General features: G+C 73.6%; 1 protein-coding gene across 1 annotated transcript; it reads left to right on the top strand.

Moving 5' to 3' along the window:
• The first annotated feature begins 1,507 nt into the window (after positions 1–1,507).
• On the top strand, positions 1,508–11,465 carry NACAD (NAC alpha domain containing). Its single transcript, XM_086856845.1, has 9 exons — positions 1,508–1,610; positions 4,903–8,109; positions 8,383–8,559; positions 8,639–8,727; positions 9,147–9,224; positions 9,788–9,934; positions 10,008–10,139; positions 10,355–10,477; positions 11,322–11,465. Exons 1-9 carry the CDS (start codon positions 1,589–1,591, stop codon positions 11,334–11,336), a joined length of 3,990 nt encoding a protein of 1,329 aa, XP_086712971.1. The 5' UTR covers positions 1,508–1,588; the 3' UTR covers positions 11,337–11,465.
• The last annotated feature ends 15 nt before the right edge of the window (positions 11,466–11,480 follow it).

Below are 11,480 nucleotides of genomic sequence, written 5' to 3'. Positions count from 1 at the left end.
TGGGTGACATCGGGGCTGGGTGACATCAGGGCCGGGTGACATCTGGGCTGGGTGACATCGGGGCCGGGTGACATCAGGGCCGGGTGACATCGGGGTTGGGTGACATCGGGGCCGGGTGACATCGGGGCCGGGTGACATCGGGGCCGGGTGACATGGGGGCTGCGCCATGGGTGGGTGACAGTGGGGTCGGTGCCACCCCTGTTGGTGGCACGTGGCTGTCCCCGCGCCCCCCGTGTCCCCCCGGCCGGGCTGAGCCGGGTCGGGGTCAGGAGCCAGCGCCGTTTATTCCCGATTATCCCGGGATTGTCCCGGGCACGGCGGGGACAGCGGGGGGGGGGAGGGGACACCGGGACCCCGCGCTTTGGGGGTGTCACCTCCCGCCCGGGGGGGCTGGGGACAGCCCTGGGGTGACGCCGGGAAGGGCTCTGGGGACGGCTCGGTGGCCCCGGGACCTCCGGGCGGGGGGGACAGGGGGACACGGGGGGGGACACGGGGGGGGACAGGGGGACACGGGGGGGGACACGGGGGGGGACACGGCGGTACCGGGTGGGGACACACGGCGGTACCGGAGGGGGACACATGACGGTACCGGAGGGTGACACACGGCGGTATCGGAGGGGGGACAGGGGGACACACGGCGGTACCGGGGGGGGACACACGGCGGTACCGGGGGGGGACAGGGGGACACACGGCGGTACCGGGGGGGGGACAGGGGGACACACGGCGGTACCGGGGGACACACGGCGGTACCGGGGGGGGACACGGCGGTACCGGGGGACACACGGCGGTACCGGGGGGGACAGGGGGACACACGGCGGTACCGGGGGGACACACGGCGGTACCGGGGGGGGGACAGGGGGACACACGGCGGTACCGGGGGGGGGACAGGGGGACACACGGCGGTACCGGGGGGGACACACGGCGGTACCGGGGGGGGACACACGGCGGTACCGGGGGGGACACACGGCGGTACCGGGGGGGACACACGGCGGTACCGGGGGACACACGGCGGTACCGGGAGCTGCTGAGTCACCGCTCGGGGCCGCGCCTGGCACCGCCAGCCCGGGGGGGACAATGCCCGCCCTCATCCGCACCCCGGGGGGACACGGGGGGGACACGCGGCTCCTCCCCTCCCCCACCGCTGTCACCACACCCGCCCAGGCGATTTTGGGGGGGGGGGGGGGGGGGGCTCCGCCCTGTGCCCCCTCCCCAATTCCCCCCCCCCCGGACACCGCGGGACGCTCGTCCCCCTTTCTGAAGAGACAAAGTGGGGGGAAACTGAGGCCGGGCCCCGCCCTCGCGCCCCCCCCCGGAGCTGATGCAAGCGCTGGGTGGGCCCGGGTTCCCCCCCCCGCCCCCCGGCACCAGCCCTCTATCGCGACAGAGCCGGCGGGACGCGATTCCCGCTGACATCAGCCGGGCCCCCCCGCCCCCGCCCCCGCCCCCGCCCCGCGGATGCTCCGGAGCCGCCGCAGCCGCGCGGGACCGGGGGGGGCGCGGGGCCGGGGGGGGCGCGGGGCCGGGGGGGCGCGGGCAGCGCCGAGAATCCCTGAAATCCGGGGGGGGCGGAGCGCAGGAGGAGAACGGGATGCCGGAGGGAGCGGAGAGAGGTGAGGCCGCGGGGCAGCGAGGATGAGGAGGGAGCGGGGGGATGAAGGACGGGAGGATGAGGAGGGAGCGGGGGGATGAGGAGGGAGCGGGGGGATGAAGGACGGGAGGATGAGGAGGGAGCGGGGGGATGGAGAGGGAGCGGTGAGGATGAGGAGGGAGCGGGAAGAATGGAGGCGCAGGGAGGGGAGAGGGAGCCGCGGAACCGGAGCGGTGAGGATGAGGATGAAGGACGGGAGGATGAGGAGGGAGCGGGGGGATGAGGATGGAGCGGGAGGATGAAGGACGGGAGGATGAGGGTGCAGCGGGAGGATGAGGATGAAGGACGGGAGGATGAGGAGGGAGCGCGGGGATGAAGGACGGAGCCGGAAGGATGAAGGACGGAGCGGAAAGGACGGAGCGGGAGGATGAGGATGGAGCAGGGGGTGAGGATGGAGCGGGGGGATGAGGATGGAGCGGGGGGATGAAGGACGGGAGGATGAGGATGGAGCAGGAGGATGAGGATGGAGCGGGGGGATGAAGGACGGAGCGGGAGGATGAGGGTGCAGCGGGAGGATGAGGATGAAGGACGGGAGGATGAGGATGGAGCAGGGGGTGAGGATGGAGCGGGAGGATGAGGATGCAGCGGGGGGAAGGTGGATCGAGGGGGATGAGGGGATGAAGGACAGAGGCGCGGTGATGCAGCCCGAGGATGAGGATGGACGGGAGGGCAGGAGCGGTGAGGAGGGAGCGGGGGGTGAGGATGAGGATGGAAACGAGGGCCGGAGCGGGAATGACGGGGCCGGAGGATGAGGATGAGGATGAGGATGGAGCGGGAGGACGCGGCCCGGGCTCGGGGCCTGCACGAGCGGGGGGCTCCGGGCCCCCCCCGCGGGGCACGGGGGGCTTTGGGGACCTCGCTGCGGGGTCACCACCCTGGACCCCAGCGGGGGTCGGCACCGGGCTGTGCCCCCCGCACTGGGAGGGGCCGGTGGGACTGGGGGGGGCTCAGCCCCATCCCGCCATTCCCAGGGGGGGAAACTGAGGCACAGCCCAAGGTCACCCCACTCCGGTGTCCCCGGGGGGGCAGTGTCACGTGTCGGGGGGGCTGGGGACAACCGGGGGAGCCCCCCGGGGTCACCCGCGCCTTCCTGCGGGGACAGGGACAGGGACACACCGCAGTGCCCCCCCCCGTGCCTCAGTGTCCCCCCAGGGCTGAGCCGGGGGTCCCGCGGGAGGGGGTGGGGTTTGTGCGGGGGGGTCAGGCCGTGCCCTCCGGGGTGCACGAGGGGACCCCAGAACAGCCCCCGAGCTGGGGGGGGGGCGGGCAGGGACGCGCTGAATTAACGGAGGGTCCCTTCAGCCCCTCCCCCATTATGGAGCAGTGACCCCCCCCCCCCAAACAGCAGCGGGGGGGAGGGGAACAGCACCCCTCCCCCCCCCATGAGCCTTTCAGGGGTCCCCAGCACGTGGCGGGGGGGCTGTGCTGGACTGAACCATTCCAGACCGGGGGGGGGGGGAGCGGTACCTGCCCCGCAAATCCCCCCGCGAGGCCCCGCCCCCTCCCGGCTCCCCCCGCGCCGGCCCCGCCCCCACCCCTTTATAACGCCCGGGGGGGGGAGGGGGGGGCGGTGCAGGAGGGGCCGGGGGCGACCGCGGGTCCCATGGAGCCGAGCCCGGGGGCCGCAGGTGAGGGGGGCCCGGGGTGGGTTTTGGGGTGGGGGGGCCGCAGGTGAGGGGGGGCTGGGCTGGGTTTGGGGGGCCCGGGGTGGGTTTTGGGGTGGGGGGGCCGCAGGTGAGGGGGGGCCGGGGTGGGTTTGGGGGTGGGGGGGCCGCAGGTGAGGGGGGCCGGGGTGGGTTTGGGGGGGCCGGGGTGGGTTTTGGGGTGGGGGGCTGGGCTGGGTTTGGGGGGCCGGGATGGGTTTTGGGGTGGGGGGCCGGGCTGGGTTTGGGGGGGCCGGGATGGGTTTTGGGGTGGGGGGGCCGCAGGTGAGGGGGGGGCTGGGATGGGTTTGGGGGGCCCGGGATGGGTTTTGGGGTGGGGGGGCCGCAGGTGAGGGGGGGCCGGGCTGGGTTTGGGGGGCCCGGGGTGGGTTTTGGGGTGGGGGGGCCGCAGGTGAGGGGGGGCCGGGCTGGGTTTGGGGGGCCCGGGGTGGGTTTTGGGGTGGGGGGCCGGGGTGGGTTTTGGGGGCCGGGGTGGGTTTTGGGGTGGGGGGGCCGCAGGTGAGGGGGGGCCGGGGTGGGTTTGGGGGGGCCGCAGGTGAGGGGGGGCCCGGGCTGGGTTTGGGGGGCCGGGATGGGTTTTGGGGTGGGGGGAGGGGCAGCGCGGGGCTGAGCGCCCCCAAATCCAGCACGGGGAGGGGGGCGCGGCCCCCGGCCCCAGCCCATGGAGGGGGGCTCTGGGTGGGGGTCCCGCCTTGACGCGGCTGCAACCTCGTGCTCCCCTGGGAGGGGTCGGGGGTCGCTGCTGTCCCCGCGCTGTCCCCAAACCTGTCGGGGGGGGGCTGGGGGGACACTCAGGGCTGTCCCCTCTCTCTTTGGGGACACTCGGGGCTGTCCCCTCTCCCCAGGGGGACACTCGGGGCTGTCCCCTCTCTCTTTGGGGACACTCAGGGCTGTCCCCTCTCTCTGTGGGGACACTCAGGGCTGTCCCCTCTCTCTTTGGGGACACTCAGGGCTGTCCCCTCTCTCTTTGGGGACACTCGGGGCTGTCCCCTCTCTCTGGGGGACACTCGGGGCTGTCCCCTCTCTCTTTGGGGGACACTCGGGGCTGTCCCCTCTGTTTGGGGGGGACACTCGGGGCTGTCCCCTCTCCCTGTAGGACACTCAGGGCTGTCCCCTCTCCCTGTAGGACACTCAGGGCTGTCCCCTCTCTCTTTGGGGACACTCAGGGCTGTCCCCTCTCTCTCCCTGTAGGACACTCAGGGCTGTCCCCTCTCTCTTTGGGGACACTCAGGGCTGTCCCCTCTCTCTTTGGGGACACTCGGGGCTGTCCCCTCTCCCTGTGGGACACTCAGGGCTGTCCCCTCTCTCTTTGGGGACACTCGGGGCTGTCCCCTCTCCCCGGGGGCGGCACTCGGGGCTGTCCCCTCTCCCTGTAGGACACTCAGGGCTGTCCCCTCTCCCTGCAGGACACTCAGGGCTGTCCCCTCTCCCTGCAGGACACTCAGGGCTGTCCCCTCTCCCCGGGGGGACACTCAGGGCTGTCCCCTCTCCCTGTAGGACACTCAGGGCTGTCCCCTCTCTCTCTGGGGGACACTCAGGGCTGTCCCCTCTCTCTGTGGGGACACTCAGGGCTGTCCCCTCTCTCCGCAGCCCCCCCGCCGATGCCGGCCAAGGATGAGGCTCGCCCCCCGCCCGAGGGGGCGAGCTGGGAGCCGGGCCCCGCCGCCGCCGCCCCCCCCGGCTCGCGGTGCCGGCCGCCCCCGGCCGCGGAGCCGCTGGACACCCGCATCGTGATGGGGGAGGAGACGCGCTGCGCGCCCCCCGAGCCCCGCGGGGGACCCCCGCTGCCCTGTCCCTTCCCCGCGCCCCCCAAGGAGCCGCCCCCGGGCCGCCCCCCCGCGCTCGACCCCGAGCTCTTCTTCACCGCCCCCTCCACGCCGGTGCGGGCGGGGGGCGCGCGGCCGCCCCCCGAGGAGGCGGCGGACGGGGACAGCGAGGGGCTGGGCTCGCCCCCCACGTCCCCCTCGGGCTCCTACATCACGGCGGAGGGCGGCAGCTGGGGGTCCTCGGGCACGGCCAGCACCTCCCCGTCCTGCTCCCCCAACCTGCCGCCCGAGGCCGAGGGTGAGGGGCTGGGGGGGTCCCTGGAGCTGCCCCCCGGCCTGGGGGGGTCCCTGGAGCTGCCCCCCGGCCTGGGGGGGTCCCTGGAGCTGCCCCCCGGCCTGGGGGAGCCCCCGGCCTTCCCGCCGCTCTCCCCCGAGGAGGATGAGGAGGATGATGAGGATGAGGAGGATGAGGACGGTGCCTTCGCCCCGCCGGGCTGTGCGGATGAGGATGATGAGGATGATGAGGACGATGAGGACGGGCAGACGCCGGAGGAGGAGGATGATGAGGATGAGGATGAAGGCTCGGGGCTGATCCCGGCCGCGCTGCTCCCGTTCCGTGGCAGCCTCCTGTTCCAGGCCGAGGCCGTGGAGATCTCGCCCCGGGCCCCCGCCGAGGAGGAGGAGGAGGAGGAGGAGGATGAAGGCAGCACCTCGGCGTCCTTCCTGCGCTCGCTGTCCGAGAGCTCCATCCCCGAGGGGGGGGACGAGGCCTTCGCCTTCCGCGACGACACCGACGCCTCCTCGGACTCGGCCGCCTACGACGGGGACGAGGACGAGCGGCTGTACGGCAGCGAGCGGCACGCGGGGGACACGGGGACCCCCCCGGGGACCCCCCCGGGGACCCCCCCGCCGGAGCCCCCCGGGGGGGCGGCAGCCACAGAAAGTTCTGGAGCGGCACTGGGACAGGGACCTTGCCCGGGACTGGCAGCGCCCGGCCCCCGGCCCCCCACGCTCTGTGCCGGGGACCCCCAGAGCCGCCAGCCGGGGGGCACCGGCGGGGACCCCCAGAACGGCCCCGGGGGTGACAGCGATGGGGACAATGACCTCGAGCTCAGCGCCGGGACGGCGGCGAGCCCCGATGGCCACGGAGAGCCGGACACTGCGGCCACCGGCCTGGGGACACCGGTGACACCGACCCCCCTGCATGGGATGGACACTGCGGCCACCGGCCTGGGGACACCGGTGACACCGACCCCCCTGCATGGGATGGACACTGCGGCCACCGGCCCGGGGACATCGGTGACACCGACCCCCCTGCATGGGATGGACACTGTGGCCACCGGCCTGGGGACACCGGTGACACCGACCCCCCTGCATGGAATGGACACTGCGGCCAGCGATGGGGTGACACCGGTGACACCCAGCCTGATGGACCCGCTGGACACTGAGCTGGTGACACCAGTGATGCCAACGCCACCGGACGAGATGGACACTGCGGCCACCGGCCCGGGGACAGCCGGCCTGGGGACAGCCGGCCCGGGGACAGCCAGCATGGGGACAGCCAGCCCTCCTGCTGAGCCGGACACTGCGGCCACTGCCACGGGGACAGCAGGGACACCAACCCCTCCGGATGGGCCGGACACTGCAGACGCTGATCTGGTGACACCCAGCGTGATGGACAGCACAGCCACCAGCCTGGTGACACCGGTGACACCCAGCCCGTCAGAAGAGCAGGACACCGTGGCCACCAGCCTGGTGACACCCAGCCCCAAAGATGCTGCAGCCACTGAGGTGGTGACACCGGTGACACCCAGCCCCAAAGATGAGCAGGACACCGTGGCCACCAGCCTGGTGACACCGGTGACACCCAGCCCGTCAGAAGAGCAGGACACTGTGGCCACCAGCCTGGTGACACCAAGCCCCCTAGAAGAGCAGGACACCATGGCCACCAGCCTGGTGACACCGGTGACACCCAGCCCGTCAGAAGAGCAGGACACGGTGGCCACCAGCCTGGTGACACCAGTGACACCAAGCCCCCCAGATGAGCTGGCTGTGACAGCCACTGACCTGGTGGCACCCAGCCCGATGGCCAAGATGGAAGCTGTGGCCGCTGTCCTGGTGACACCGGTGACGTCCGCCCTGAAGGAAGCTGCGACCCTTGACTTGGTGACATCAGTGATGGCCACCGTGGCCACCAGCCCGGTGCCACCGCCCCCCCCGGCTGAGAGGACCCCTGCGGCCACGGACGCGGTGACATCGGTGACATCGGTGACCCCTGCCCCGCTGGCGGCCGCTGCCCCAGTGACCCCGAGCGTGCCGGACCCCACAGACCCCGAGGCGGTGACATCGGTGACACCAAGCCCGCGGGATGGCACCGTGACCCCCGGCCCCCCGGTGACCCCCGGCCCCCCGGCCGCTGCCCCGTGTCCCCCTCCCCGGGCCGTGTCCCCTGTGGCTCTGGTGGCCTCAGGCCGCGTGTCCCCCCCGTGTCCCCTCCCGCAGCCCCCCGAGCGCGGGGGGGGCGCGGCCACCGCCCCGCCCGAGGCTTTGTCCCCCGAGGGCAGCGCCGGACAGCCCGAGGAGGAGGAGGAAGGAGAGGAGGAAGAGGAAGAAGAGGATGAGGATGCGCCCCCCTCGCCGCGCTTCACGGCCTCGGAGCGGGAGGTGTTTGTGGGGACCCCCCCGGCCCCCCCCGAGCTGCTCCCACCAGCCGCTGCCTTTTCGGGGCCGGGTGCCGCCGCCCCGCTCCGGGGGGCTCCGGGGGACCCTCCCCCCGCCCCCCGGCCGGGCCCTGAGCCCCCCGGCCACGCTGCGCCGGCCACCGATGCCAAAGCCCCCCCGAGCCCCCCCGCGGGCCCCCCCGAGCAGCAGGAGGAAGAGGAGGCTGCGGGGGCTCCGCCGGGCTCTCCCCCCGAGCCCCCCTGCCCTGCGCCCCCCAAACTCAGCCAAGTGCCTCCTCCCAGCCCCCCCCGGCGCCCCCCCAGCCAGGAGCCCCCCCCGGGGCCGCCCCTCTCCAGGAAGCGCCCGGAAGGTAAGAGAGCCCCCAGACCCCCCCGGCTGTGGGGCTGGGGTGGGCACCGCCCGTGGGGGCACTTTGGGGGGTCCCTGGGTGGGTGCAGCCGGGGGGGGGGGTTTGGGGGGGCACAGCGGCTCAGCCCCCCCCCCCTTGCCGTAGGGTGTAGGGAGCGGGGTGGGCACCCGGGGGGGCTGGGGGTGCCTTTGGGGGGTCCCAGGGTGGGCAGGGGGGGTTGAGCCCCCAGAGGGGCTTTGGGGACCCCCCAGCTCAGCCCCCCCGCTGTGCCAGCCCCCCAGCCCTGCCCGCAGAAGGAGCCGGAGCCGCGGGGCCGGGCGGGGGCTCCGGGGGCCGGGGGCGGCCGCGCCCCCCCCCGGGGGTCTCTGCAGTCGGAGTCGAGCTCGTCCAGCGAGGCCGAGACCCCCCGGGCCCCCCCGGCCCCCCAGCGCTGCCAGCCCAACCACCGAGGTGAGGGGGGGTCCCGTGGGGTGCCCCCGCCCTTTGGGGGGGTCCGGGGAGCCCCTCTCACCTCCCCCCCCTTGCGCAGGGTCCGGGAACGAGTCCGAGAGCAACGAGGAGTCCATCCCGGAGCTGGAGGAGCCCGAGGGCTCGGAGCTGCCCCCCGCCCAGCCCCAGGTGGGCTTCTGGGGACCCCCGGGCTGCGGGGGGCTGTGGGGGGCTGGGGGCTGCGGGGACCCCCGGGCTGTGGGGGGCTGGGGGCTGTGGGGGGCTGGGGGCCGCGGGGACCCCCGGGCTGTGGGGGGCTGTGGGGGGCTGGGGGCCGCGGGGACCCCCGGGCTGTGGGGGGCTGGGGGCTGCGGGGACCCCCGGGCTGCGGGGGGCTGTGGGGGGCTGGGGGCTGTGGGGGGCTGGGGGCTGTGGGGACCCCCGGGCTGTGGGGGGCTGGGGGCTGCGGGGACCCCTGGGCTGTGGGGGGCTGGGGGCTGTGGGGGGCTGTGGGGGGCTGGGGGCTGCGGGGACCCCCGGGCTGTGGGGGGCTGGGGGCTGTGGGGGGCTGGGGGCTGCGGGGACCCCGCTGACCCCGGCTCTCGCAGGTGCCCCACGGCCTGGGCCCCGGAGAGGAAGCGCTCAGCAAGGCCAAGCAGAGCCGCAGCGAGAAGAAGGCCCGGAAGGTGAGGGGGGGTCCCTGGGAAGGTGAGGGGGGGTCCCTGGGAAGGTGAGGGGGGGTCCCTGGGAAGGTGAGGGGGGTCCCTGGGAAGGTGAGGGGGGGTCGCTGGGAAGGTGAGGGGGGGTCCCTGGGAAGGTGGGGGGGGGGGTCCCTGGGGGAGCCCCTCAGGGTTGGGGTCCCTGTGCCAGGGCGCTCTGGGATGGGGCTGGGCTGAGGACGGCACCCCCCTCGCTGTGGGGGTCTCTGGGGGTGCTGTGGGGGTCTCTGGGGGGGCTGTGGGGGGCTCTGGGGGTGCTGTGGGGGTCTCTGGGGGGCTCTGGGGGTCTCTGGGGGTGCTGTGGGGGTCTCTGGGGGTCTCTGGGGGTCTCTAGGGTGCTCTGGGGGTGCTGTGGGGGGCTCTGAGGGTCTCTGGGGGTGCTCTGGGGGTCTCTGGGGGTGCTGTGGGGGTCTCTGGGGGTGCTGTGGGGGTCTCTGGGGGGCTGTGGGGGTCTCTGGGGTGCTCTGGGGGTCTCTGGGGGGCTGTGTGACCCCCGGGGGCAGGAGGGGGCTCACTCCGTGCCCCCCCAGGCCATGTCCAAGCTGGGGCTGCGGCAGATCCACGGCGTCACCCGCATCACCATCCGCAAATCCAAGAACATCCTCTTCGTCATCTCCAAACCCGACGTCTTCAAGAGCCCTGCCTCCGACATCTACATCGTCTTCGGGGAGGCCAAGGTGGGCTCGGGGGGCTCCGGGGGGCGGCTCCCGGCGCGGGGGGGCCCGCGGGGTGACCCCGAGTTCCCCGCAGATCGAGGACCTGTCCCAGCAAGTGCACAAAGCGGCGGCCGAGAAGTTCAAGGTGCCCCTGGAGCACTCGGCGCTGGTCAGCGACGCCGCGCCCGCCCTGGCCATCAAGGAGGAGAGCGAGGAGGAGGAGGAGGTGAGGCTGGGGGGCTCTCAGGACCCCCCACCCCCCCGGGGGGATGCTGAGCTCTGGGGGTGGCCGGGGAGGGGGGCACGGGGAATCTCGAGCGTCGCTCGTGCCCCCAGGGGGGGGGGTCCCCGGGATGCTGAGCTCCGGGGGTGGCCGGGGAGGGGGCACGGGGAATCTCGGCCCCCCAGGGGGGGTCCCACAGCGCTGTGCCCCCCACCCAGGTGGACGAGACGGGGCTGGAGGTGAGGGACATCGAGCTGGTCATGGCCCAGGCCAACGTGTCCCGTCCCAAAGCCGTGCGCGCCCTGCGGCACAACAACAACGACATCGTCAACGCCATCATGGTGAGTGGGGGGCTCCGAGCCCCCTCTTCTGGGGGGGACTGGGGCTGTGACCCCCCCTTGTCCAGGGGGAGCTGGGGCTGTGACCCCCCCTTTTCCAGGGGAATTGGGGCTGTGACCCCCCCTTGTCCAGTGGGAGCTGGGGCTGTGACCCCCCCCCTTTTCCCCTTGGGAATTGGGGCTGTGACCCCCCCCTTTTCTGGGGGGACTGGGGCTGTGACCCCCCCTTTTCCAGGGGAATTGGGGCTGTGACCCCCCCTTTTCGGGGGGGAGCTGGGGCTGTGACACCCCCCCCCCCTTTTCTGGGGGAATTGGGGCTGTGCCCCCCCCTTTTCTGGGGGAGCTGGGGCTGTGACCCCCCCCCTTGTCCAGGGGAATTGGGACTGTCTCCCCTCTTTTCCCAGTGGGAATTGGGGCTCTGACCCCCCCATTTCCCCCCAGGATTTGGGGCTCTGACCCCCCCATTTCCCCCAGGATTTGGGGCTCTGACCCCCCTGTTCCCCCCAGGATTTGGGGCTCTGACCCCCCTGTTCCCCCCAGGATTTGGGGCTCTGACCCCCCCAGGATTTGGGGCTCTGACCCCCCCATTTCCCCAGGATTTGGGGCTCTGACCCCCCCATTTCCCCAGGAATTTGGGGCTCTGACCCCCCCTGTTCCCCCCAGGATTTGGGGCTCTGACCCCCCCCCTTTTCCCAGTGGGAATTGGGGCTCTGACCCCCCCGTTCCCCCCAGGAATTTGGGGCTCTGACCCCCCCGTTCCCCCCAGGATTTGGGGTTCTGACCCCCCTGTACCCCCCAGGAATTTGGGGTGACCCCACAATCCCCGACTCTCTGCTCTCTCCCGCAGGAACTGACCATGTAGCGGCCAGGGGAGCCCTGGCCCCCTGTATAGATGCACAGAGCCCCCCCAGATCCTTCCTCCTGCCCCCCAAATCCTCCTCCTGCCCCCCTGGACTGCTCAATAAAGGCCTCCTGCACCCCTTGGATCGCAGCTCGCCTCCCAGGC

Source organism: Cyanistes caeruleus, chromosome 1 (assembly GCF_971803275.1).
Source record: "Cyanistes caeruleus chromosome 1, bCyaCae1.hap1.1, whole genome shotgun sequence".
NCBI lineage: Eukaryota > Metazoa > Chordata > Aves > Passeriformes > Paridae > Cyanistes > Cyanistes caeruleus.
The sequence above is the reverse complement of the archived record's forward strand: the minus strand, read 5'-3'. Positions and strand labels throughout refer to the sequence as shown.